The following is a 24,203-nucleotide window of genomic DNA, read 5'->3' as shown; positions in this document are numbered from 1 at the left end:
GAGGGGAACCGGCCTCGGTGGTGTCGTTGTAAATCCATCGGATATAAGGCTGGTAGGTACAGGGTTCGCAGCCCGGTATCAGCTCCCATCCAGAGCGAGTTTTAACGACTCGATGGGTAGGTGTAAGACCATTACACCCTCTTCTCTCTCACTAACAACTAACCCACTATTCTGGACAAACAGCTCAGATAGCTGAGGTGTGTGCCAAGGACAGCGTGCTTGAACCTTAATTGGAAATGAGCACGAACATATGTTGAAATGAAATAAAATAAGAGGGGAACCGGCTGCCGCCAAGCATTGGGCTACTCTACTATTCAACTAGCAGCAAGGCATCTTTTATATGCCGCAACTCACAGACAGGATAGTAAATACCATGGTATTTGTTATACCAGTTGTGTGCCACTGGTTGGAACGAGAAATAGCCCAAATGGCTCCACTAATCCTAGACAGACTGCATCAGACAAACAAGCGCTTTACCACACATATACACACAAATTATCGGGGGGGGGGGGGGGGGGGGGGGGAGAGACCGTAGCAGTTCCTTTCAACAGTACTGGTATAAAGATATTCACAGTTATATAATTGCTGTATTCTTCAACGTTATTAATCAGCTGCACGATAATTATGACAAAATTTACTTAAGAAAATTGCTAAATCCACATAGGCTACTAATGTTAATACACAAAATGTCTTTCCCACTGACGAGTGCATTATTATTATTATTATTATTATTTAATGATTTAAAATAGTAAATATATAGCACATCTGACACATCTAACGTTTTAAACATTTATTACAGAATGGATATTTTTTTATTACAATATGGGCAACTAAGTTGGCTAGCCTACTTTTAAATGGGCCCAAAGTTATTACAGAATGGGCACCTAGTTTCATTACAGAATAGGTCGTTCATTCCAAAATGGGCCTTAACATACGTGTGGGTTTTTTTTATTTATATGAAAAATTTATTTTGTGGTAGGCTATTAGAAACAATAGGATGCCCATAAACACTTAATTCAGATGTACAGAAATGGATAATCTAAACAACAAAATCTAAGTAATGTCTGATGTTAATAGTCAGAATCGGCTCTTAATAGTGAAAGCTTTGCCGTAGTGTTAAAATCTGTTTAGGGTGTATCACTTTACAAATCACGTAACTAAGATTGGTCGTCTGCAACAGCCCCACAATTCCAGATCTAGGAAACAGACGACAAGGGCCAGAACGAGGCCTCTGACGTTGTACAGCGCCACCTTTAGGTACCCGACGGCCACCTCGCCAGAGTCGCTCATCTTCGAAAGAGCTGTAATCCACGTAAACGCTTCAACTGGAGCCAGATACAGAACCAGGACAAGTTCGCGGACACAACAATGTCTGAGGTACCTTCTAAAATGCGAGTTCCGACTTGCTGAAATGTTGTGCGTCTTAGTTGACATGTTATGCATCTTAGCTGGAATGTTGTGCGTCGTCACCACGATGACGAGGGCCGTTGTAAACATGACAGCGGCGGCAAACAGACACGCCAGTTTCGGTCCTTCTGTTATCCACCGCGTTGCGTGCGCAGTATCCAGCTGGCACTGAATCTTGGAGTCCGGCATCACGTATCTGACAGTCGCCATCCAGAGTGGAGTGAAACTGGCGGGGACTCCGAATCCCAGTAGGTACATGATCAGCACGTGGTCGGTCTCGATGGTCCAGTGACAAGCTCGGAAGAAGTAGTACAGGGCGAGGACGAGAATCCACGCGTAGAACGCCAGCCCAAAGAACCGAGTCAGAAACGCCGTAGCCTGACACGCGATGGCGTCTTCGGCTAGCTGGGCGATTTCCGGCAGCCGGATGTGGATAAGAGATGCCGTCGATTCGAGCAAGGCCGAAACAAACAGGGGAACGAGAACGATTCGGCGATTGGTCCTCTGGGATACACAAAACGTAATCAGAGCGAGCGATACAAAAAGGGCAATAAGAGTAACCGAAAGTGCAGATAATCCAATCGCATCTTCGGTTACTTTGACGAGCTCCAAATCCTCCTTTGTCGTAATGTACTGATTATTTTGTGAAAGTGGTCCGTTGTTCTTTAAGAAACATTCACTGTAATTCGAGTACCCCGCCGTGCCCGTTTCGTCACTGCTGTACCACTCTCCGTTGTCCAGACACATTCTGTAAACGTATTTCGAAGTGTCCAAGCCTATTAATGGCGGACAGGGTTGCTTGGTAACAGTTCCTGGTTTCGTCGGAGGCCAGCAAGTCACCAGATCCCAGGCAGCTTTACAAAAGAACGCTGGTGCTGGAACATGTTGGTAATGGTTCAAACATTGTTGTGCGTCTTTAATCACCATCATGTATTTAAACAACGATACAGTTTGAATTGTACGGTAGATCTATAAAGTTTCATTAACCAAGTATTTGCTAGTTCCGATTCTCCTGGTGCAGTAGGCCTATATCTAGCTCAGTAATCGGGGTCAGTGGTGTTATATGATCGGTAGCAAGATCAAACCTCGTCGACGAACTTATGGGATCATTTCCCGTCAAAGCAATCGTTTTAAGAATGTATACATCACGAGCAACTAGAACAGAGCAGCAAACTTATGCATTATTGTGTAGCTTGATGAAAATTATGGTTAATTTATTCCTGTCACTTATGGAATAAACTGGTCATAATTGTGGTGAGTCATACACATGGCTCGTACCCAGAGTGATGGAAAAAAGACATGTTTTATTTAACAACGCACTCAACACATTTTAATTACGGTTGGACATATATGGTTAAGGACCACAGCGCTAATTAGTTGGAAGTTTGTTTTGTTTAACGACACCACCAGAGCACATTGATTTATTAATCATCGGCTACTGAATGTCAAACATTAGGTAATTCTGACATAGTCTTAGAGAAGAAACCAGCTATACTTTCCCATTAGTACCATGGTATCTTTTATATGCACCATGCCATAAACAGGATAGCACATACCACGGTTAATGATATACCCACCGTTGGTGATAGCAGGGAAAATACCATGGGCCCGGTTATTGATATACCCACCGTGGTGCAATTGAAATTATATTTGGAATGATCTGCAGACAGTTGGTGGTTTACTGTCGGAAAGTCGACATGGTTAAACGGATACTGTCTGTCTGTGTCTGTCTCTGTCTCTGTCTGTCTGTCTCTCTCTCTCTCTCTCCCCCACTCTACATTCTCCCACCCACTTACATTGCTTTTGAACCTTCCCTAGAAGTAATCATATACACAAAACCAATTGCAGTGGTCTATTGGAAGCAAATGTCAATCGCACTATAATGACGTGCAACACGTTTTGTGTGTGTATGTTTATTAACTGGTGTAATTAATGAGGCGACTTTCATAAACCAGATCAAATAGGGCTGGCTGTGGTATTTCGTTCTATATACGAACTGTAAAACAAATAATAGTGGGAGAGGGGTAAAATGACCTGGGGGAAATAAATGTAAACACCGCCCCCCCCCCCCCCCCCCCCCCCCCCCCCCCCCCCAGCCCGAAGCGCGGGGCCCATATCACGTGCTACATGTGCTACTAGGACAAACCGGCTCAGGTTTAATTTATCTATCATCGGCTATTGGTTGCCACACATTTGATAATTTTGAGAAATAGTCTTACAGAGGAAACCCGCTACATTTTTCCATTAGTAGAAGGGATATTTTATATATGTGCATTTTCTCACAGACAGGACCTTTGATATACCAGTCGTGGTGCACTGGCTAGAACGAGAAATAGTCCAGTGGGCCCACAGACGATGATCGATCCCAGACAGACCGCACATCAGTCGAAACTTTACCATTGGGCTAGCTATGCCCCGCCCACACGTTGATTAAAAGAATCCCCCCCCCCCCCCCTCAATCCTGTAAATCAACATGACATCCACCGGCGGGGGGAGGGGGGAGGGGGCATGTGCCCTCTCATTTTTTTAGCAGCAGCGATGATTTTTGTATATATGTATACCCAACACACACACTTTGGCACCTTCCTACGCTCGTGACATCTTTGTATTATTCTCGTTCCAGCCAGTTCCAGCCAGTATACCACGACTGGTATATCAAAGGCCGTGGTATATACTACCCTGTCTGTGGGTGGGTGCATATAAAAGATTCATTGCTGCTAATCGAAGAGTAGCCCATGAAGTGGCGACAGCGGGTTTCCTCTCTCAATATCTGTATGGTCCTTAATCATATGTCTGACGCTATATATCCGTAAATACAATGTGTTGAGTGCGTCGTTAAATAAACATTTCTTCTTTTTTTTTCTTTGTATTATATACAGACATAACTACGCTAGTACTGAATTAAATTTAGTCTACAATATCAAGTGTTCCTTTATTTGTTTCACGCAGTATAGTTTTGAGCGAAATCGCACTAGGTAGTAAACAGAGCAATTGCGCTAAATAATTTGACTGTTAATTAGCGCTACATAATTAGACCGTTACATGGCAATACATCCATTTACTGGTAATTATGTCAATGGAAACAAGATAATTTATAAGTTGTTGTTTTGTCAAAGACTGTTGGGTGAAGCACATTCAAAAGCAATCGTATTACTTCCAGATAATTCGGATAGAGCGAGTGAGAGAGAAAAAATTCGAAACGCGCCGTTTCCATGGATGAGCCAAAATCCAGACAGGAATGCTATGAAAAATACCGAGAGACCGTTTCGCCGGCGTTCTTCTGCGATGCAACCTGGGACAGCATGCTCTGCTGGCCTCCCACAATGCCCGGGATGACCATCCGGAAGCCGTGTCCAGCCGTCCCGGGCTTCGACGTCACTCAATTTGCATACAAGAGCTGCCAGAAGGACGGCCAGTGGTACCGGGTTCCAACCTCGACCAGGGAATGGACGAACTACACTAACTGCGAGGTGGAGTCCTTCACGGCGCGGCCGAAACTGGCCAGCAGCAGCAGTCGGGAGCAGCTGTTCCCCTTGATGAGGAGCGTCGACGTCGTTGCCTTCGTCCTGTATTCCATCTCCGTGATTGCCCTCGCCGTCTGCGTCGTTCTTTTCTGCTGCAATACGTCGAGGAGGACTCGACGTCACCAGGTCCTCATCCCTCTGATCGTGTCGGCGATGGTCCTCTCGCTGGTGTCCCTCGCAGATCTCTCCATCCGCGAGATCGAGAAGGCGAACGGCCTGTCCCTCAGCGCGGACGCCAATGTCTGCCAGGCCATAGCGTTCCTGACGCGTTTCTTCCAGATCGCCACGTCGTCGTGGATAATGGCGCTCTCCTTCAACTACCTGATTCCCGCCATGAAGTACCACTTCCGGTCTGGACGTCTGCTGCTGATGTACCTTCTAGGATTCGGCCTGCCTCTCGTGTTCACCCCGGCATGGCTCGCCACGGCCAGATACATTCTCTCGAAGAAAAAATTCTGTTTCTCTCACGCGGTCCACGCCACGCACTGGGTCGCAGACGCGCCGATGCTCACCTGCCTGGCCGTGTCGTCGTGCGTGTTCGCCGTCAGCGCCGTCGTTGTTGTCGCCGTCTGCAGTCGAAAACCTCGGAATACCAGCAAGACCTTCAGCGGACGCGATCCCTCGGGGAGTCTATTCTTGAAGCAAGGGTGCATCAGGGGATTGTGTCTGGTGCTGTACACCGCGGCGGTTCACACCTACCTGGCCGTGTCGTCGAATCTGGACACTGGGATTGACGACGCGGTAAACACCTACGTCGAGGTGGTCGTAAAAAGCACCTACGGCCTCGTCGTCGCTGTGGTTCTCGGTTTCCTGGACACGGAGATTTGCTGTTGTGGACAAGAACCGCCCGAACACCTCATCGTGGAAGGAAGCTACAGACTGCGCTCTGGAAAATTCTAAATTCCTATAGAAACCACGGAAATGAGCTCTGGTAAATTTTAAATTCCTATGGCAACCACGAAAATGAGCTTTGGTAACTTTTAAATTCCATCGCAACCACGGAAATGAGCTCTGGTAAATTCTAAATTCAATGGCAATCACGGAAATGTGTTGTGGTAAATTTTAAATTCCATGACAACCACGGAAATAGCTGTGGTAAATTTTAATTTCCATACCAAACACGGACATGAACTTTCAAAGTGACTTTGGTAATTTGTATTTAAATTCCATGGTAACCATAAACATGCGTTCTGGTAATTCCATGGCGACCACATCGACATGCATTCTTGTACATTTTAAGATCTGTGACAACCATGTATATGTGTATAATGAACAAGTTAAAATTCCATAGCAACTAGGAACATGCGCTGTGATTAATTGCAAATTCCATGGCAACCACATACGTGCGTTCTAATAATTTTTTTTATTTCACGTTAACCACGGACATACGATCTGATAATTCCACGTTAATCACGGACATGTGTTCTGGTAAATTTTGAATTCCATGGCAACCCCAGACATCAGTGATCATTTTTTTTAATCTGTGACAACTATGTATAACACTATGTGTATCGACAATTTTTAATTCCATGGAACCCACGGGCATGTGCTCTGGTAATTTATTATGCAACTTAAAACTCTTGAATTATAGTTTTTGTGGGGTTTTTTTTAATGTAAAGATATCATTTAAAAACAAACAAACAACCCAAATAATATGTTTGGCTTTTCATTACTATTAGCCGAATATTTCAAATATAAATATAAAGTGGAAAGGTTCTAGTTAAATATTATCCATTTCCAAAATTAAAGGGACAGACCCTAGTTTCAGCCCATGAACATGCACACTAAATTTAGTTAATCTACAAACCTGTAACACATTTGGATAAAGTTACGATAGAGTGAAACATGAGTCTGTGACTTAGAACTGGTGAAATACCCTCTAAAAAGAGACTAAAACTCGACTCCATAATTGTTACTTCTCCCATGTGTGCAGGGGGCAGGGATATGGGGATGAAAACCTTTCACTTTATTTTCCGGGATAGCACGAGTCGACCCTTTATGTACTTCGCTGGCAAGTCATTACGCCCCCCCCCACCCACCCACCCCCCCCCCCCCCCCCCCCCCCCCCCCCCCCCCCCCCACCCCCAACATCCCTACACATGCGTCTATGACATCTTTCTTTTTGTATCCCCAGAGGGTGGGACTTAGCCCAGTGGTAAAGCGCTCGTTCGATGCGCGGTCGGTCTGGGATCAATCCCCGTCGGTGGGCCCATTGGGCTATTTTTCGTTCCAGCCAGTGCTCCACAACTGGTGCAACAAAAGCCATGGTATGTACTACCCTGTCTGTGGGATGGTGCATATAAAAGATCCCTTGTTGGTAATCGAAAAAGAGTAGTCGATGAAGTGACGACAGTGGGTTTCCTCTCTCAATATCCGTGTGGTCCTGTAAATAAAATGTGTAGAGTGCGTCGTTAAATAAAACATTTCCTTTCCTCTGTTAACATTTACATAAGCCATAACTTGCATACTTAACAGAGATGCAAGGTAATTCCACCCACAGTAATCAATAACGTTTATGAGGAAACGCGATTATATAACTGTTCTGTGTAAAAGGGGAGATTAGTCATCACATTTGGACCCTCTACCCCTTTCAGAAATCCTGCATCTGCGCCTGGTAATGCATACAAAAAGTGCCTTTTTAAAAGTTTAATTTAAAGATCAGAGCACGGGGGGGGGGGGGGGGGGGGGGCAATTACGGTGTGCTTTTTTTAATTTAAAAGCAAGGCCACACAAAATACAAATACACGTACGTACATGTAGACCACTTGACGCCTATAAACGGGTTTGATCTCGTCTACCCACATTACAAATGAAAATAACATTCTGGTTACTTTAAAATGATTAATTTGTCAAGTAAATGCTTCTCTGATAAGTAACAATAAAGTCATATTACAGTGCAAGACATTTATTTTTCAAAATGTATAACAAGGTATACATCACACTTCACATATCGCTGATATACACCAGTTATTAGGTACATTTAGTACAACCTTTCTTCTTAACCTCCTTGGACCTAAATTTAATTAAGGTTATCAGCTGTCCATAAAATTTATAATGAATGAATGAATGTTTAACCACACCCCAGTACAAAAATGCACATCGGCTATTGGGTGTCACAAATGGCAAGTCTGAAATTTATAAATAAAATTTATTTTAGACTAACCCATTAAAATTTTGCGCCACTTATGTTGAAGTTGTTAGGTATATTTTTTAATTATAATATATAATTTTTTTTTTTTTGGCGCATCTAAAAATTAATTACCCCTTTTCTCCCATTTATTATTAGGACTTGAATAAAAATTTCAAAATTATCTGTTAAGTAATTACGTCCTGTCCCGAGTCAGGCCCCTGATCATATCGGACTCGTGATGGGCGTGTTCGAAACCCTAGTGGTATAGGGCGTGTTCGAAACCCTAGTGGTATATGGCGTATTCGAAACCCTAGTGGTATATGAGCACGTTAAACTAGTTACTTACCTACCTACATACCTAGGAAACAGGTTTTAAATTACAAATGCCAGACAGGTTTAAGAAACCTGGGGGCGGGGGTGGATGGTGCAGTGATGTGTCCCTGAAAAAATAGGTTTTACCATTGAAATTACAAGCTGAAGAAAATCCTAGACTGTTGGGGGTAGGGGTGTAGAGGAGCAGACCGGATATGCTAATCTTCAATTATAATAAAGTTGTATCCTAACCAGACGCGAGCGTTTTATTTTAGAAATCACCGATTTCAATTGCTGCATTCGTAACTGCATGCGTACACTGCTACATAATTATCTGTCGCGCCTTACGCATGCGGTTAGGATACTGCGATTGAAACCAATGATTTCTAAAATAATTTCTCGCGTCACTTGCATCCGGTTAGGATTTACAGCTTAAGGGAAGAAATATTTATTTCACAAGACTTTAGCTCATTTTAAACAATGATTATTCAGTGTCTAAAATAGGTTATTTCATTTGGCTGACAGCGAGTAAGAGGGGAATCCTGCTACTAGTAATACCAAATAGTTGTTCATACCCATCATCTTCTGGCAGAACGCCTGCCCCACCCCCAACCCCACCCCACCCCACATTTACCACAAGGACAGAAAACTATGGCAGTGCGTCCAGAAGAGCTGCGTTTGAATGTTCAGTGGATTTAAGTCTCTGTGAATGAGCATACTGAAACTCACAATCAAATTCTTGTAAACTATGAAAATGTAATTTTACTGAAGGTGTTATTCTTTGACAATTTATACTGGAAAATAACAAAAAACTGGCATCCACCCAGTTTGTAATTCAAGTTCAAAACCATGGCGACCCAATCGACACGAAGTTCACGAGATGAGTTTTTCAATGAAAATGTACTTTACATACCTGATAAAGTTTTGTTTTGTTTAACAACACCACTAGAGCACATTGATTTATTAATCATCGGCTATTGGATGTCAGACATTTGGTAATTTCGATATATAGTCTTAGATAGAAAACCCGCTACATGTTTCCATTAGTAGCAAGGCATCTTTTATAATGCATCATTACCACAGACAGAATAGTACATACTATGGCCTTGGATTGACATACATGATAAAGAGATCCAATCAAAATGGTGTTCACAAAAGGCATCCAATCGAGATACAACTAACCAAGACCAGGGACCATGTAACATTGTCAAATCTTCAGTAAGCCAGTAAAATACAGATAACACTGAACCCTTTCTTCAATCAGTGATTGTCTAAGATTTTCAAATCTACAGTAAGTCTATAAGATGCAGGTGATAACACAAGTTATCCAATCGGTGACCATCTAAGATTTTCAAATCTTCAGTAAGCCAAAAAGATGCCAATGATAACACAAGTTATCCAGTCAAAAGGAAAGGATAGTTGAAAGGATAAAATGAGTTATCCAATCAGAATGAAGTTTACATCATCACTGATCCATCAGGATTCAGTCCCCAATATTTATGTGTTTTTTTTTTTTTTTTTTTTTTAGAGATCTTCTTTAAAGATCTCATGTTGGAAGGGGAAGTGATCGTGCTACAAGTGGGAGCAACTCTTCCGTCCTCAGTCTCCAGTTTTCAATGTTTTTCGACACATTACACCAGAACTCTCCATGATGAGGTTCTGACTGGACACATTTCTTGGCAACGAGCTTCTGTGATTGCTGCAAATACAAAATCAATCTAAGTTTCAACTCTTTGTTTTTCTGGGGGGTTTTAAATTCGAGACTTAACATTTACAGGAAATGTTTTTATTTAACGACGCACTGAACACACTGTATTTACGGTTATATGGTGTCAGACAATGGTTAAGGACCACACAGATAATTCAGAGAAGAAACCCGCTGTCGCCACTTCCTGGGCTACTCTTTTCGATTAGCAGCAAGGGATCTTTTATATGCACCATCCCACAAACAGGATAGTATATACCACGGCCTTTGTTACACCAGTTGTGAAGCACTGGCTGAAACGAAAAATAGCCCAATGGGTCCACCGACGGGGATCGATCCTAGACCGACCACGCATCAAGCGAATGCTTTACCACTGGGCTATATCCCGCCCCTAACATTTACAGGATGCAGGCAGTAAATGTAAAACAAAATGCACCATTGTTTTCTAGTAATCAACTTAACAAGAAGCTTTTGCTTTCCATTTTAGTTTTCACGTTTAAATTAAGTGGGGGCACAACCTCTAGTGGAGGGGGAACACAAGCCATATTTTTACCTTTATTTAGGAAGCAGAAAGATAATGTAAAAATTTTTTGTATAGATTAGAACAAAAAACCCATACATTTTCATTCTTGAGTAGAAGGGGCTTGTGCCCCCCCCCCCCCCCCCCCCCCCCACCTCCCTTTCTTATGGGCCTGACATATTATGGTAACAAATGCGTACCTCATCCCCGTGCATGAGCTCGAACCTGTAGAAGAAGGCCCAGGCGTCGCCGAGATCTGGGTCGATCTTCACGGTCCGGTTAAACCAGTCCCGCGCCTTGCTGATCTTACGCTCTGTCCAAAACAGCCTGAAGAAAAACACACACACAAACCTCTGTAGGAAAGGGAAGGAATGTTTGTTTAATCACATCTCTGTACATTTTAAACTACGGCTATTTGGTGTGTAACATATGGTTTATTTGACACTTGGTTTTGAAGGAAAGGAATATTTTAACATTTAGCACATTTTAAACTATGGCTATCTGGTGTCTCACTTATATTTATTGTGACTTTTGGTTTAGAAAGGAAAGGAATGTTTGTTTAATGACACCTCAGCACATTTTAAACTATGGCTATTTGGTGTCACATATGGTTATTTTGACACTTGGTCGAGAGTGAGAAAGGAAAGGAATGTTTGTTTAAATAACAACACCTCAGCACATTTTAAACTACGGCTATTTGGTGTCTGACATATTGTTATTTTGACACTTGGTTTGGAAAGGAAAGGAATGTTTGTTTAATGACACCTCAGTACATTTTAAACTCTGGCTATTTGGTGTCTAACATATGGCTGTTTTGACACTTGGTTTAGAAAGGAAAGGAATGTTTGTTTAAAGACACCTCAGCATTTTAATCTATGGCTATTTGGTGTCTAACATATGGTTATTTTGACACCTGGTTTAGAGAGGAAAGGAATGTTTAGAGACACCTCAGCACATTTTAACCTGTGGCTGTTTGGTATCTAACATATGGGTATTTCAACACAGAAAGTGCAAGAACTAAAGTTGTGTGTCCACTTGTATGTGTGCAGACACAAGACATGAATGATGCTAAAATCCCACAGTGAAATAACACAGGACTGTGTCCATTTGTCCGTGTGGTGTCTGACCACATCATGTAGCAGTAGATACGGAAGCGTGTATGGCAACACACCAACAGCAGGTGACAGGATTGAAACTGTATGGGCAACTGTATAAATAGACACACACAAAACATGTCTGCTGCTATTACACAAAATTAATGGACACGTAGCTAAAGAGAAGTTTTAGTAAAATATCTCACTTGGATGCAGCTAACAACACGTGTGGATCGTGCTCACACTTGCGAAGCGCGTCGACCGATTTCGTTTTTCTCTGCGGCCGCGGCTCCATGAAAATAGCCTCCGCCCATAAGATCCCTGAGTTAGGACACTCCTGCAGGGCTGAGAACAAATAAAACAAAACACATAATATCACAATGTGTTACAGGAGTGTTAAAAAATAGAGACGGTTATACGAGCTTGTGTGTCGTACTGGTTTTACGAAACGAGTGTTACAATTGTTGTATTGCCCGAGCGAGAGCGAGGTTAATACGTGAATTCTGACACAAAAAATCACTATGACACACACGCGAGTGTAATAATTTCTTTATTATCCATATTATTAGTGTTGTTTTCTTTATGAATAACAAGACACAAATCAAAATGATTCAGCCACAACTAGAAGGAGACAACGAAATGACGTCTATTTCACATGCAAAGTCTGAGCTAGAACTGGAGAAGCAACGTCATGTTATGAGGTCGCTTCCCAAAATTATGTCATTACACTTGTTATTACACGTGCTTCGTATGATTATTATCAACTTGGTTATGTTGAACCATATGGATAACAAAAGTACATATTACAGACCCGTAGGAATATCTGGAGGGCAGGGCACAACCTCTTGTGTGGGAGGGGGAGGGGGGAAACAAGCCATATCTTTACCTTTATTTATATAAAGTAGGATTTATTTCATTCCTCAAGTGGGGTTTTTGAGTGTATGCTGTGTCCTTCCCCCCGGTTCCTACGGGCCTGTATTAGGAAGTACTAGAATCTAGAATTATCAGAATTATAATGGATAGACAGACAACGAGAATCTAAATGCATTCAATATGTAATATGTAATCGGAGCTGGGTCTGTGTCAAAGCAGACAACATAGAACATGCGCTGTATTTGAACACTGCTTAAAGAAGAAAATTTGAACTTTGCAAATATCGCTTTATTCAACACCATCTGATTACAGTCCAAAACACACCGAAGCTAGGCTGGAGTCTGGGGCTGGCGAGTATGGTACTAGTTGAAAAAGAAATGCACTGAATCTAATGTGGCAAAACACATCACGTCAGTGCTGGAGTGAATTACAGATCTCGCAGCAGATGACATAGAACATGTGCTATATTTCTGTTTTAAACCTATTTATTACCAAATTATAATGGTCATGAATCGGTCAACAGGTCACGCCTATATTAAGACATCTCCATCACATCATAAAGAATATACAGATGCAACAATCAAGTGATACGATAAACTGAAAGCAATTTATTACTTAATAAATAAAAAACAGATGAGAGAGAGACAGAGAGAGAGAGAGAGGAAGAGAAGAGAGAGAGGAACAGATTTTTTACATTATACATCAAACCGTTTACTTTCAATAATCAACTTCTGAGTAGCCTTAACCATAACGTCATTCTCATGTGTTGAGTAATTTGGATTTCTAGAAAGAATAGTAGTGAAATAAAGATTTATATATTGAAACATGATCATGTTCCGAAGTTCAGTGTATAGGGGGCAATACGGAATGAAATGCTCAGAATCTTCGATATAATGCTCAGAATCTTCGATATAATGCTCAGAATCTTCGATATAATGCCCACAGCCACAGCACTATATTTTCATGGTACAAGACTTACCAAGCCCAGATCCAGTCTCAGTGTACTTTGGGCCTTAATCAAGAACAGATAAAAAAAAATGTTTTGTTTAACAACACCCCTGGAGCACATTAATTTATTAATCATCGGTATTAAATAAAACAGTTTGTTTTTTAACTTCTCATGTTTACAGTTACCCACCTCAGAGCATTCTGCATACATCATCCATCTATTTTTCTAACAGCCTCCTATTTTGAAAGATGGTGAACAATGTTAGTCATGTAATATTATTAGTTTTTTGCAATTACCTTTTGCCATCAGCGTGTGGGCAATGTTTTTCAGTCCACATCTGTTTTCCACTCGGACGGCTTCCAACCTGGCAAGTAAAACACATTTTCACAGAACCTGAAGATATGAGAAAAATTACAGGTTTAAAGAAGAAAAATTCCGTGGAATTAAACATTTCACAATATCATAAACTTTCTAGACATTCAACTTAATGGACATTAAAAAATATAATAAAAAAAGATAATTAAATGTTAAACTTTAAAAAAATGTGTAGAAAAAATGTTTAATATTATAAGCCCTGGTAAATATCAAAAAAAATTTAAAAAAAATTAACATACATTGAAAAACTAGAAAAACCAAGTTTTACTGATGTAGGTGAAGAAACTTAATTTAGAAAAACTAGCAGTTTTGTCAGAGTGAGCATTGGGAAGAATTTAGTTTTGTAGCCAAAACTAAGTTATGAAAAGGATTTTCCCTGAAAATTAGTTTAGTAGCTATATTAAATGTTGTAGTCATTTTGTAGAAAAACTAGCAGTTGGCTATTTTCACAATGATTAGAGTGAGCCCTGGTGAAGAAAACTTAAATGTGTAGAAAAACTAGCAGTTGGCTATTTTGGCAATGATTAGAGTGAGCCCTGGTGAAGAAAACTTAAATGTGTAGAAAAACTAGCAGTTGGCTATTTTCACAATGATTAGAGTGAGCCCTGGTGAAGAAAAGTTAAAAGTGACTTTACCAAAGATCTGGACAGTGAGGGTTTTTGAGGCGAGATTTCTCGAGAATCGACCGAGCTTTGGTGAGCTGACCAACTTTCTCTTCCAGGCGAGACAACAACAGCCAGAGAGGAATGGAATTCGGACACTTCTTCAGCTGTGTGAAATAGAGAAAAACTAATCATTCTTAAGCTGCACACATAAATGAGATATTACACAACTGTAGATCAATATCATAATTTTTTTGCAAACAACAAAATATTGTGAAAAATGCAAGTGAACAAGCATTCTGAGAGTAGGCTAAAGTAATACACATTCTCTACCGCTCCCAACAAACGTTTGTATCTCTTATGTTTAAAGGGCCATAACTCTGTGAAAAATTGGTAAATCGCCAAGAATGTTAAACTTGATCAGTAACAGTACATGTTAAAGCAATATAAAAAACATTTCATCTTAATATCTTCAGGTGTTGCAAAAAAAAATGTCTGGAATTTTTTTTTTACATCTCTTATGTTCCAAGGACCACAACTCTGCAACAAATGGGTATATATCTCCATGAAAAGTCAAACTCAATCCGTAACAGAACATGTTAAAGCTATACACAAAATTTCAACTCAATATCTTGAAGCATTGCCAAAACAAAGTCCCGAAAACTAATTTTCATATCTCCTAAGTACAAGGGCTATAACTCTGGCTGGAACGAGATATAACCCAATGGGCCCACCGATGGGTGATCGATCCCACAACGACCATGCATCGAGCGAGCACTGTACCACTTGGCTAAGTCCTGCCTCCAACAGACAGACAGAGATGAAACCCACAGTCTCCTACGGTTGGACCATAAGGAACTAATAACCTGTCATAGTTTTGAGATTTCAGAAACAATACCCAAAAGACGAAAAGGTATTACTGCCAATATATAATAAGACTGAAATACGCTTACCCCATGATTATACGCTTGCCTGGCCATCTCTAGCTGACCCATCTGTTCCTCAATCTGACCTTTCATCATCGCAAGCTGTACAAAATTAATCATAAACAAATATACAGAAATATGCAGTGATAGTCAACATATTAAAAGTTGAAAAATTTCCTCAACGACTATATGTTGTCAATGTAAAATAAAATGAAAATGAATGTTTAGCACACATGAATATATGCTGAATTGTTCAAGAATTTCAGTTTTTTACACCAACGCTCGAACTTAAGAATTTGTCTCCCACGGCAATTTTTAAAAGAATTGCCACGGGTGAAATGTCGTTGTGATGCTCTCTACCTACAGCAATTTATATCTCAATGACATAGGTGCCTTCGTTAAGTTCGAGCTGTTACACTGAAGAAAAAGCTCACAGCAACCACCCACTTTTCAAACCATGCATAATGTACCTGCTTCTGCGTCCAACACCGAAGTGAATTGTATTTTTAAAATTCTTTCTACAGGCATGTTGGATTTATCCAGGTGTTCCGAACATAGGCCCCTTCCCAAAAGAACATTCCCAATTTCTGTACTAAAATTACCAATAAATATATATATTTAATTATGACTGTTCTAATAAGTTAATTTAACAGTGGTGTACTGCATCATTCAGTGGCCTGAAGACATATCCCAAGTATGATTTACTGGTGCTCATTTTCCCAGTCTCATCAGACACGGGATCCTGTCAAAATATCCTAGAAAATTCACTGATATACACAAGATTTTGGATGTCCATCACCAGCAACCTACCCAAACATACACACCCACCACTCTCCTACCCAAACATACACACCCACCACTCTCCTACCCAAACATACACACCCACCACTCTCCTACCCAAACATACACACCCACCACTCTCCTACCCAAACATACACACCCATCACTCTCTCCTACCTAAACATAAACACCCACCACTCTACCTAAACATACACACCCACCACTCGATCCTACCTAAACATACATGTACACAGCCACCAGTCTCCTACCCAAACATACACACCCACCACTCTCCTACCCAAACATACACACCCACCGCTCTCCTACCTAAACATACACACCCACCACTCTCCTAACCAAACATACACACCCACCGCTCTCTCCTACCTAAACATAAACACCCACCACTCTACCTAAACATACACCCACCAGTCTCCTACCCAAACATACACACCCATCACTCTCTCTTACCTAAACATAAACACCCACCACTCTACCTAAACATACACACCCACCACTCTCTCCTACCTAAACATACATGTACACAGCCACCAGTCTCCTACCCAAACATATACACCCACCTCTCCTACCCAAACATACCACCCCACCGCTCTCCTACCCAAACACACACACCCACCACTCTCTCCTAGCCTAAACATAAACACCCACCACTCTCCTACCCAAACATACACTCACCACTCTCCTACCCAAACATACACACCCATCACTCTCTCCTACCTAAACATAAACACCCACCACTCTACCTAAACATACACACCCACCACTCTCTCCTACCTAAACATACATGTACACAGCCACCAGTCTCCTACCCAAACATACACACCCACCACTCTCCTACCCAAACATACACACCCACCGCTCTCCTACCTAAACATACACCCACCAGTCTCCTACCTAAACACCTACACACCCACCGCTCTCTCCTACCTAAACATAAACACCCACCACTCTACCTAAACATACACCCACCAGTCTCCTACCTAAACATACACACTCACCACTCTCCTACCCAAACATACACACCCACCACTCTCCTACCTAAACATACACACCCACCACTCTCCTACCCAAACATACACACCCACCACTCTCCTACCTAAACATAAACACCCACCACTCTACCTAAACATACACCCACCAGTCTCCTACCCAAACATACACACCCACCAGTCTCCTACCCAAACATACACACCCACCGCTCTCTCCTACCTAAACATACACACCCACCGCTCTCTCCTACCTAAACATACACTCACTCTACCACTACACCCACCAGTCTCCTACCCAAACTCTCCTACCCAAACATATACACCCACCACTCTCCTACCAAAACATACACACCCATCACTCTCCTACCCTAACATACACACCCACCAGTCTCCTAACCAAACATACACACCCACCGCTCTCTCCTACCTAAACATAAACACCCACCGCTCTCTCCTACCTAAACATAAACACCCACCACTCTCCTACCCAAACATACACACCCATCACTCTCCTACCCAAACATACACACCCACCAGTCTCCTAACCAAACATACACACCCACCGCTCTCTCCTACCTAAACATAAACTCCCACCACTCTACCTAAACATACACACCCACCAGTCTCCTACCCAAACATACACACCCACCAGTCTCCTACCCAACATACACACCCACCAGTCTCCTACCCAAACATACACACCCACCACTCTCCTACCCAAACATACACACCCACCAGTCTCCTAACCAAACATACACACCCACCAGTCTCCTAACCAAACATACACACCCACCAGTCTTCTACCAAAACATACACACTCACCACTCTCTCCTACCTAAACATACATGTACACAGCCACCACTCTCCTACCCAAACATACACACCCACCACTCTCCTACCCAAACATACACACCCACCACTCTCCTACCTAAACATACACACCCACCGCTCTCCTACCCAAACATACACACCCACCGCTCTCCTACCCAAACATACACACCCACCACTCTCTCCTACCTAAACATAAACACCCACCACTCTACCTAAACATACACACCCCCACCAGTCTCCTCCTACCCAAACATACACACCCATCACTACACACCCACCAGTCTCCTACCTAAACACAGTCTTCTACCAAAACACACCACCACTCTCTCCTACCCAAACATGTACACACCCACCACTCTCCTACCCAAACATACACACCCACCGCTCTCCTACCCAAACATACACACCCACCGCTCTACCCAAACTACCCAAACATACACAAACATACACACCGCTCTCCTACCCAAACATACACACCCACCGCTCTCCTACCCAAACATACACTCACCACTCTCTCCTACCTAAACATACACACCCACCACTCTCCTACCCAAACATACACACCCACCGCTCTCCTACCCAAACATACACACCCTCCGCTCTCCTACCTAAACATACACCCACACCAAACATACACACCCACTCTCCTACCCAAACATACACACCCACCGCTCTCCTACCTAAACATACACACCCACCAGTCTCCTACCCAAACATACACACCCACCACTCTCTCCTACCTAAACATACACACCCACCAGTCTCCTACCCAAACATACACACCCACCGCTCTCCTACCCAAACATACACACCCACCAGTCTCCTACCCAAACATACACACCCACCCTCTCTCCTACCCCAACCCACCATCCTACACACCCACCCCAGTCTCCTACCCAAACATAAAACACCCACACATACACCACCTCTCCTACCCAAACATACACACCCACCAGTCTCCTACCCAAACATACACACCCACCGCTCTCTCTAAACCTACACACCCACCAGTCTCCTACCCAAACATACACACCCACCGCTCTCTCACCTAAACATAAACACCCACCACTCTACCTAAACATACACCCACCAGTCTCCTACCTAAACATACACACTCACCGCTCTCTCCTACCTAAACATACACACCCACCACTCTACCTAAACATACACACCTACCACTCTCCTACCCAAACATACACACCCACCACTCTCTCCTACCTAAACATACACACCCACCACTCTCCTACCCAAACACACACTCACCAGTCTCCTACCCAAACATACACACCCACCACTCTACCTAAATATACACACCCACCACTCTACTACCTAAACATACACACCCACCACTCTCCTACCTAAACATACACACCCACCACTCTCCTACCCAAACACACACACAAACAAATCTAAATCTCAAGCTGTTTATATAATTTGTGAATTTGGATTACTACCTTCGTTTTTTGACAATTTAATATTGTATTAACGTACTGCTATAGAGCGACACTAACCTTTGCGAAGTCTGGGTAATGTCGAACTGCGTCCTCCAGGAGTTTCTTGGCATTGTTGATCTCTCCCAAGACACCACTCCAGCTTGACGGACTTCATGAAAACCTGAAACAAAATCACAAACAATAACATATCAAATATTTTTTGGGAGATCATGGGGAAGAATGCATGTCTTGGGGTGAGAGAGAGACAGATAGAGAGAGAGAGAGAGAGAGAGAGAGAGATAGAGATAGAGATAGAGATAGAGATAGAGATAGAGATAGAGAGAGAGAGAGAGAGAGAGAGAGAGAGAGAGACAAACAGTCAGACACAGCAGGGGTGAAGTACTGCCACGACATACAGCTCACAATTAGCAAGGGATCTTTAATATGCACTTTCCCATAGACAAGGAAAAACCAGAAGTCAATAAAATACAATACACACCCACACAACATGTCCAAAACACAAACAAACAAAACTTACACTATCCCAAAACACACTGCACTACCAGTGTTCTCGATGCTCCATTTAAGCGGGGCGGCCCGCCCTGCTATTGCATTTTGCCACCCTCCTTTAACGTTCTCCACCCTCCTTTATTTTTCTGCGCCCTTCTTCATTTTCCAGCACCTATCTCCGCTATTTCCAAATGCACACATTTTTCCACACATTAAAAAAACCACAACGATCAGTCTGCACACTGGACATCAAAGGAAACAAGCTGCGTTGTGTACGAAAAAACAACTGACGAAACATTTACGACAGTTACCGTAACGTAATTTAATAGTATTTTTAACAGCCTCTGTTTTGTCCCATACCTGTATTCATTTGTATGTTTAATACAAACAACAAAAGTTATATTTTATTTGAGCAATGAAAACATTAAAAAATTGGCAATCTCCGACTGAAAACCCCCCACTTATTTGGCGCCAAATTTATCACGTGATCAGAACATTCACTCTATCTTTTGTTTCCATTAACTGTCGTCTGATATTTTGTCCACAGTTACAGATACAATTGATTGTAACTGACAATTTTTACTTTCTGTCATTTCTGTCATTCTGTTTATTCAGCAGTTCTTATAACATATTGTAAACTTTTCATTTTGGGGGGATATCACCGCTTATAAAATCAACGTAAGTGGTAGTATTTAGCATTAAAATCATTCATCTTGGGTGCCAAATAATATATACACCGCCACTACAAAAACGAAACTACTTTTTATCAGTTGGCGATAATATTTTATCAAAGCGATCGATTCATTCGATGAAGATGGGAATAACAAACAAAAAAATTCAACATTAGGGGATCACACAAACATCTTTTTTGTTTTTCGTAGATCTTGAAATCTTTATTAAAATAATAATATTAAAACTTTGATCGGTTCAGCAAAACCGGAACTGCCAGTGAATATCAGACCGATAACATCTTTGGTTCAATTAAAAGACGAGTTTGCTTGTTTATCGTATAAACTTTTTGTAATCAAAATAAGGAGTATGTCTTTCCACAAAGTCTATCAACACACAACATGGTAACCACCCACCCACCCCTTTTGTTTTTTGAAGGGTGTGGTGCATGCGCGGCCGCCCTCCTTTAATTTTCACCCAGCGAGAACACTGACTACCCTCTCCATTCTCACAGTAAGTTATCACTCACCCTGGCTGTGGGGGCGCTGGCCCTGGCTTTCTGTAGGAGTCTGCGAGCTCTCTCAAACTCGTTGTTCTCACTCTCCAGCTTGACAGCAGCGAGCCAGATCTCCTCGCTGTTCGGGTTAGCCTGAAACGCCAGTGCTAGGATACTTCGAGCAGCCGGAACATCATCCTGAGGGTGAAAAAAACCTCAACGTGTATTCAGATATACTGAATGAGAAATCCACAGTATTTATATTTTATATAGCAGAAAGAACATCATAAAGTGGTAAGAAAACAAAACATGTATACAGATATCAGAGCTGTTAGCATTTTCTAAAAATTCAATAGCCATGGCATTAGTGATTTTTAAAATCCACTAGCCATAGTTAAAAAATTACTAGCCCTACTTCGGTGTGTACTGTAAATTTCGATCAAAAATACTACAAAATAGGTTGATTAGAAATGAAAACATATTTAATGTCATCAGGAAATTGACTACAACTTCACAAAAAAGTTTTTTGTTTGGCTTTAACTTTAAAGTTAACTTTTAAAAAGGAGGAACATGACTTACTGCCAGCCATTTTGACTTGGCCCCCATCAACCAGAGAACTTCCGCTTTAGGACAGTGGGCAACCGCTCGTTGTAAAAGTGCTTCCAGCGATTCTCTGTGGAAAATTTTAAAAGATGAGGTGACATATATAGAGATTATTATACGAGCTTGTGTGTCCTACTGATTTTATGAAATGAGTGTCAAGATTATTCAAATACATGAATCCCGACACGAGTTTCGTAAAATCAGTACGATTCACACGCGAGTGCAATAATTTCTTTATTATCCACATTATACATTTTATTTTTTTTATATAACAAGCTAGGACCATGTCAAAATGTTTGAAATGTATCTAAAAAGAGATAACGAAATGAAGTAATTTTTTATAAACGGTTACACTGAAGAAGCCACATTAAACGGACACACCCTAGTTACGGTTAGTTGTTAACCATTACGGCGTTGTTTTTCGCTATTAAACCCATTTTTTCACAAATAAAATTGCACTTTACTTACCGTTTATTATTTAGAATATACATTTCCATTCACCTGAAGTGTTTTTTGGTAATCCTGGTGTTTGTAATACCACAAAATGCATTTTTCGTATTTCTGAAAAACGGGCGCACATTTGAGAAAAAAACGTTGAGCAGACAAGGTCTAATCTATTTTTAGAGGGGATATTTCCATTTCAATGTCACAGACGTTGGTATACCACGTGACCGTTATCATTTTGGTTCGGTTTATTTTCTCATGCACGGTTCACGCGATCAACATCCGATTTGTTGTTGTTCATTTGTGAGATTTTTCTTCACAGTTCGTGAACATTTTCAGTAACAATAAAGTTCAGACAAGTAAGTATCTCAATACAAAACGTTACAAACCCTTAAAACCAATAATTTTGCCAAGTCTTACGATATCTGGAGAGGGGATACAACCAGGAAAGAACAGTTGGAACATGTCCAGGAGAGGTGAAAAGAACGCACCCCAAGTCTGTGAAAATTATCGTGACGTAGGCATTGTTGTGCTTCGAGCGACATCTACCGGTGACATCAGAATACAAACTTTCAAAATTATTTCAAGCAATTGGGACATGGGGATTCCCATGATATTTATCGATATAAAACCTGCTTTTTCACTCCATTTGATAAAAACGTGATCTAAGTGTGTTACAGGTTTGTAGATTAACCAAATTATAATTTATTTTCGCTGGATGGAACTAGGGTGTGCGGCTTTAAGTTACGACGTCGCTTCACAAAATGTAGTCATTCGTGGTGCATGTGAAATCATTATGACACACATGGGTCATACTCATTTTATTTCCCTGAATATCTTGAACTATGTGGATAATAAATGTGGCTTACACCTTCTGACTACTGTAGACGATATATCACACAAATCGACATACTGTACACTGTATACAGTGTATTCCCCAATTAATATTTCACGCTGTTTTGCAGAGTATGGCAGCTTTAGTTTTTCAGTTTTCAATGGAAAATACCTGGGTAATTTTGGCAAGTATTTTTGCTTGACAACAATGGTAATTTTCATGAATCGATAGCTAATTGGGACAGCTAATTTAATAATAAATTTGACCGTTTTACCAACATCAAAAATCATGAAATATTGGGATATGAATCGTAATTCGTTTGCACAAAAAAAACAATCTGGTCAGAAAAACAGTTATTGGGAATAATGGACATAAATACTGGACATCCGGCATATCTATATTAACCTTCTGAGTACTGCAGGCGAGATATCTCGCCCGACGTCACGTCAGTCGACATACTATACACTGTATACAGTGCATTCCCCAATTCATATTTCTCGCCGTTTTGGACACGACGCTCACCAGAAACGGAAATATAATAAAAGAAAAAAGAGTTTTTTTCAAAATGGTGGCTTTTGTTTTGATTTTTTCAATTGAAAATACCTTGAAATTTTGAGTTTTCGGCAAATATTTTTACTTGACAACAATGGCGGCACGTCGCGGTCATTTTCAGGGATCGATAGCTGATTGTGACAGCTAATTTGATAATAAATTTGATTGTTTTACCAACAACGAAAATTATCAAATATTGCAATATGAATCGTAGTTCGGGTTTAAAAAACAATTCTGGTCAGAAAACCACTGTTATTGGGAATAATGGACATAGTACTTGACAGCTTGCCACAAATGCCCATAAGTAAACGCAACTTTTTCGATTTTTTGCCTAATTTTAATCACCATTAGCCGATCTAAAAATAATAAAAATTACAAAAAAGACACGAAAATAATACTTACCGATTCATATATGAACTTTATTTCATGTATTTATAAAACATTTAAGTGAATATATGTCAGTAAAAATTATAAACTTGTACCCACTCAACGTGGTTTTTGTTAAAAATTAATCCAGTAGTCTAAAGGTTAATGAATATGTTACGGGTATGATTCAATTCTAATTATGTGAAATGTTTGTTTTGGACCAACCACCATCCCAGGTTGTTCTTACATGTGGTTTG

General features: G+C 41.2%; 3 protein-coding genes across 3 annotated transcripts in view; 1 reads left to right on the top strand and 2 right to left on the bottom strand.

Moving 5' to 3' along the window:
* Positions 1–775: 775 nt before the first annotated feature.
* Positions 776–2,817, bottom strand: LOC121377390 (secretin receptor-like). Its single transcript, XM_041505372.1, has one exon. The coding sequence runs from the start codon at positions 2,335–2,337 to the stop codon at positions 1,150–1,152; it is 1,188 nt and encodes a 395-aa protein (XP_041361306.1). The 5' UTR covers positions 2,338–2,817; the 3' UTR covers positions 776–1,149.
* Positions 2,818–4,264: 1,447 nt separating this feature from the next.
* On the top strand, positions 4,265–6,521 carry LOC121376869 (PDF receptor-like). Its single transcript, XM_041504653.1, has one exon. The coding sequence runs from the start codon at positions 4,620–4,622 to the stop codon at positions 5,829–5,831; it is 1,212 nt and encodes a 403-aa protein (XP_041360587.1). The 5' UTR covers positions 4,265–4,619; the 3' UTR covers positions 5,832–6,521.
* Positions 6,522–7,820: 1,299 nt separating this feature from the next.
* LOC121376868 (pre-mRNA-processing factor 6-like) overlaps positions 7,821–24,203 on the bottom strand; it is a 45,429-nt gene continuing 29,046 nt past the window's right edge. The window contains 10 exon segments of the mRNA XM_041504652.1: positions 7,821–10,072; positions 10,799–10,925; positions 11,899–12,037; positions 13,811–13,878; positions 14,525–14,658; positions 15,445–15,519; positions 19,550–19,621; positions 19,623–19,652; positions 21,180–21,344; positions 21,726–21,819. Of these exon segments, the coding sequence (XP_041360586.1) occupies positions 9,920–10,072; positions 10,799–10,925; positions 11,899–12,037; positions 13,811–13,878; positions 14,525–14,658; positions 15,445–15,519; positions 19,550–19,621; positions 19,623–19,652; positions 21,180–21,344; positions 21,726–21,819 (1,057 nt within the window). The 3' untranslated portion in view covers positions 7,821–9,919.

Source organism: Gigantopelta aegis, chromosome 7 (assembly GCF_016097555.1).
Source record: "Gigantopelta aegis isolate Gae_Host chromosome 7, Gae_host_genome, whole genome shotgun sequence".
Taxonomy (NCBI): Eukaryota; Metazoa; Mollusca; class Gastropoda; order Neomphalida; family Peltospiridae; genus Gigantopelta; species Gigantopelta aegis.
This window is presented reverse-complemented; position numbering and strand designations above follow the sequence as displayed.

Bases quoted from the DNA above. Each gene is read 5' to 3' on its own strand.
- LOC121376869 (XM_041504653.1), top strand. From the start codon at position 4,620: ATGGATGAGCCAAAATCCAGACAGGAATGCTATGAAAAATACCGAGAG.
- LOC121377390 (XM_041505372.1), bottom strand. From the start codon at position 2,337: ATGATGGTGATTAAAGACGCACAACAATGTTTGAACCATTACCAACAT.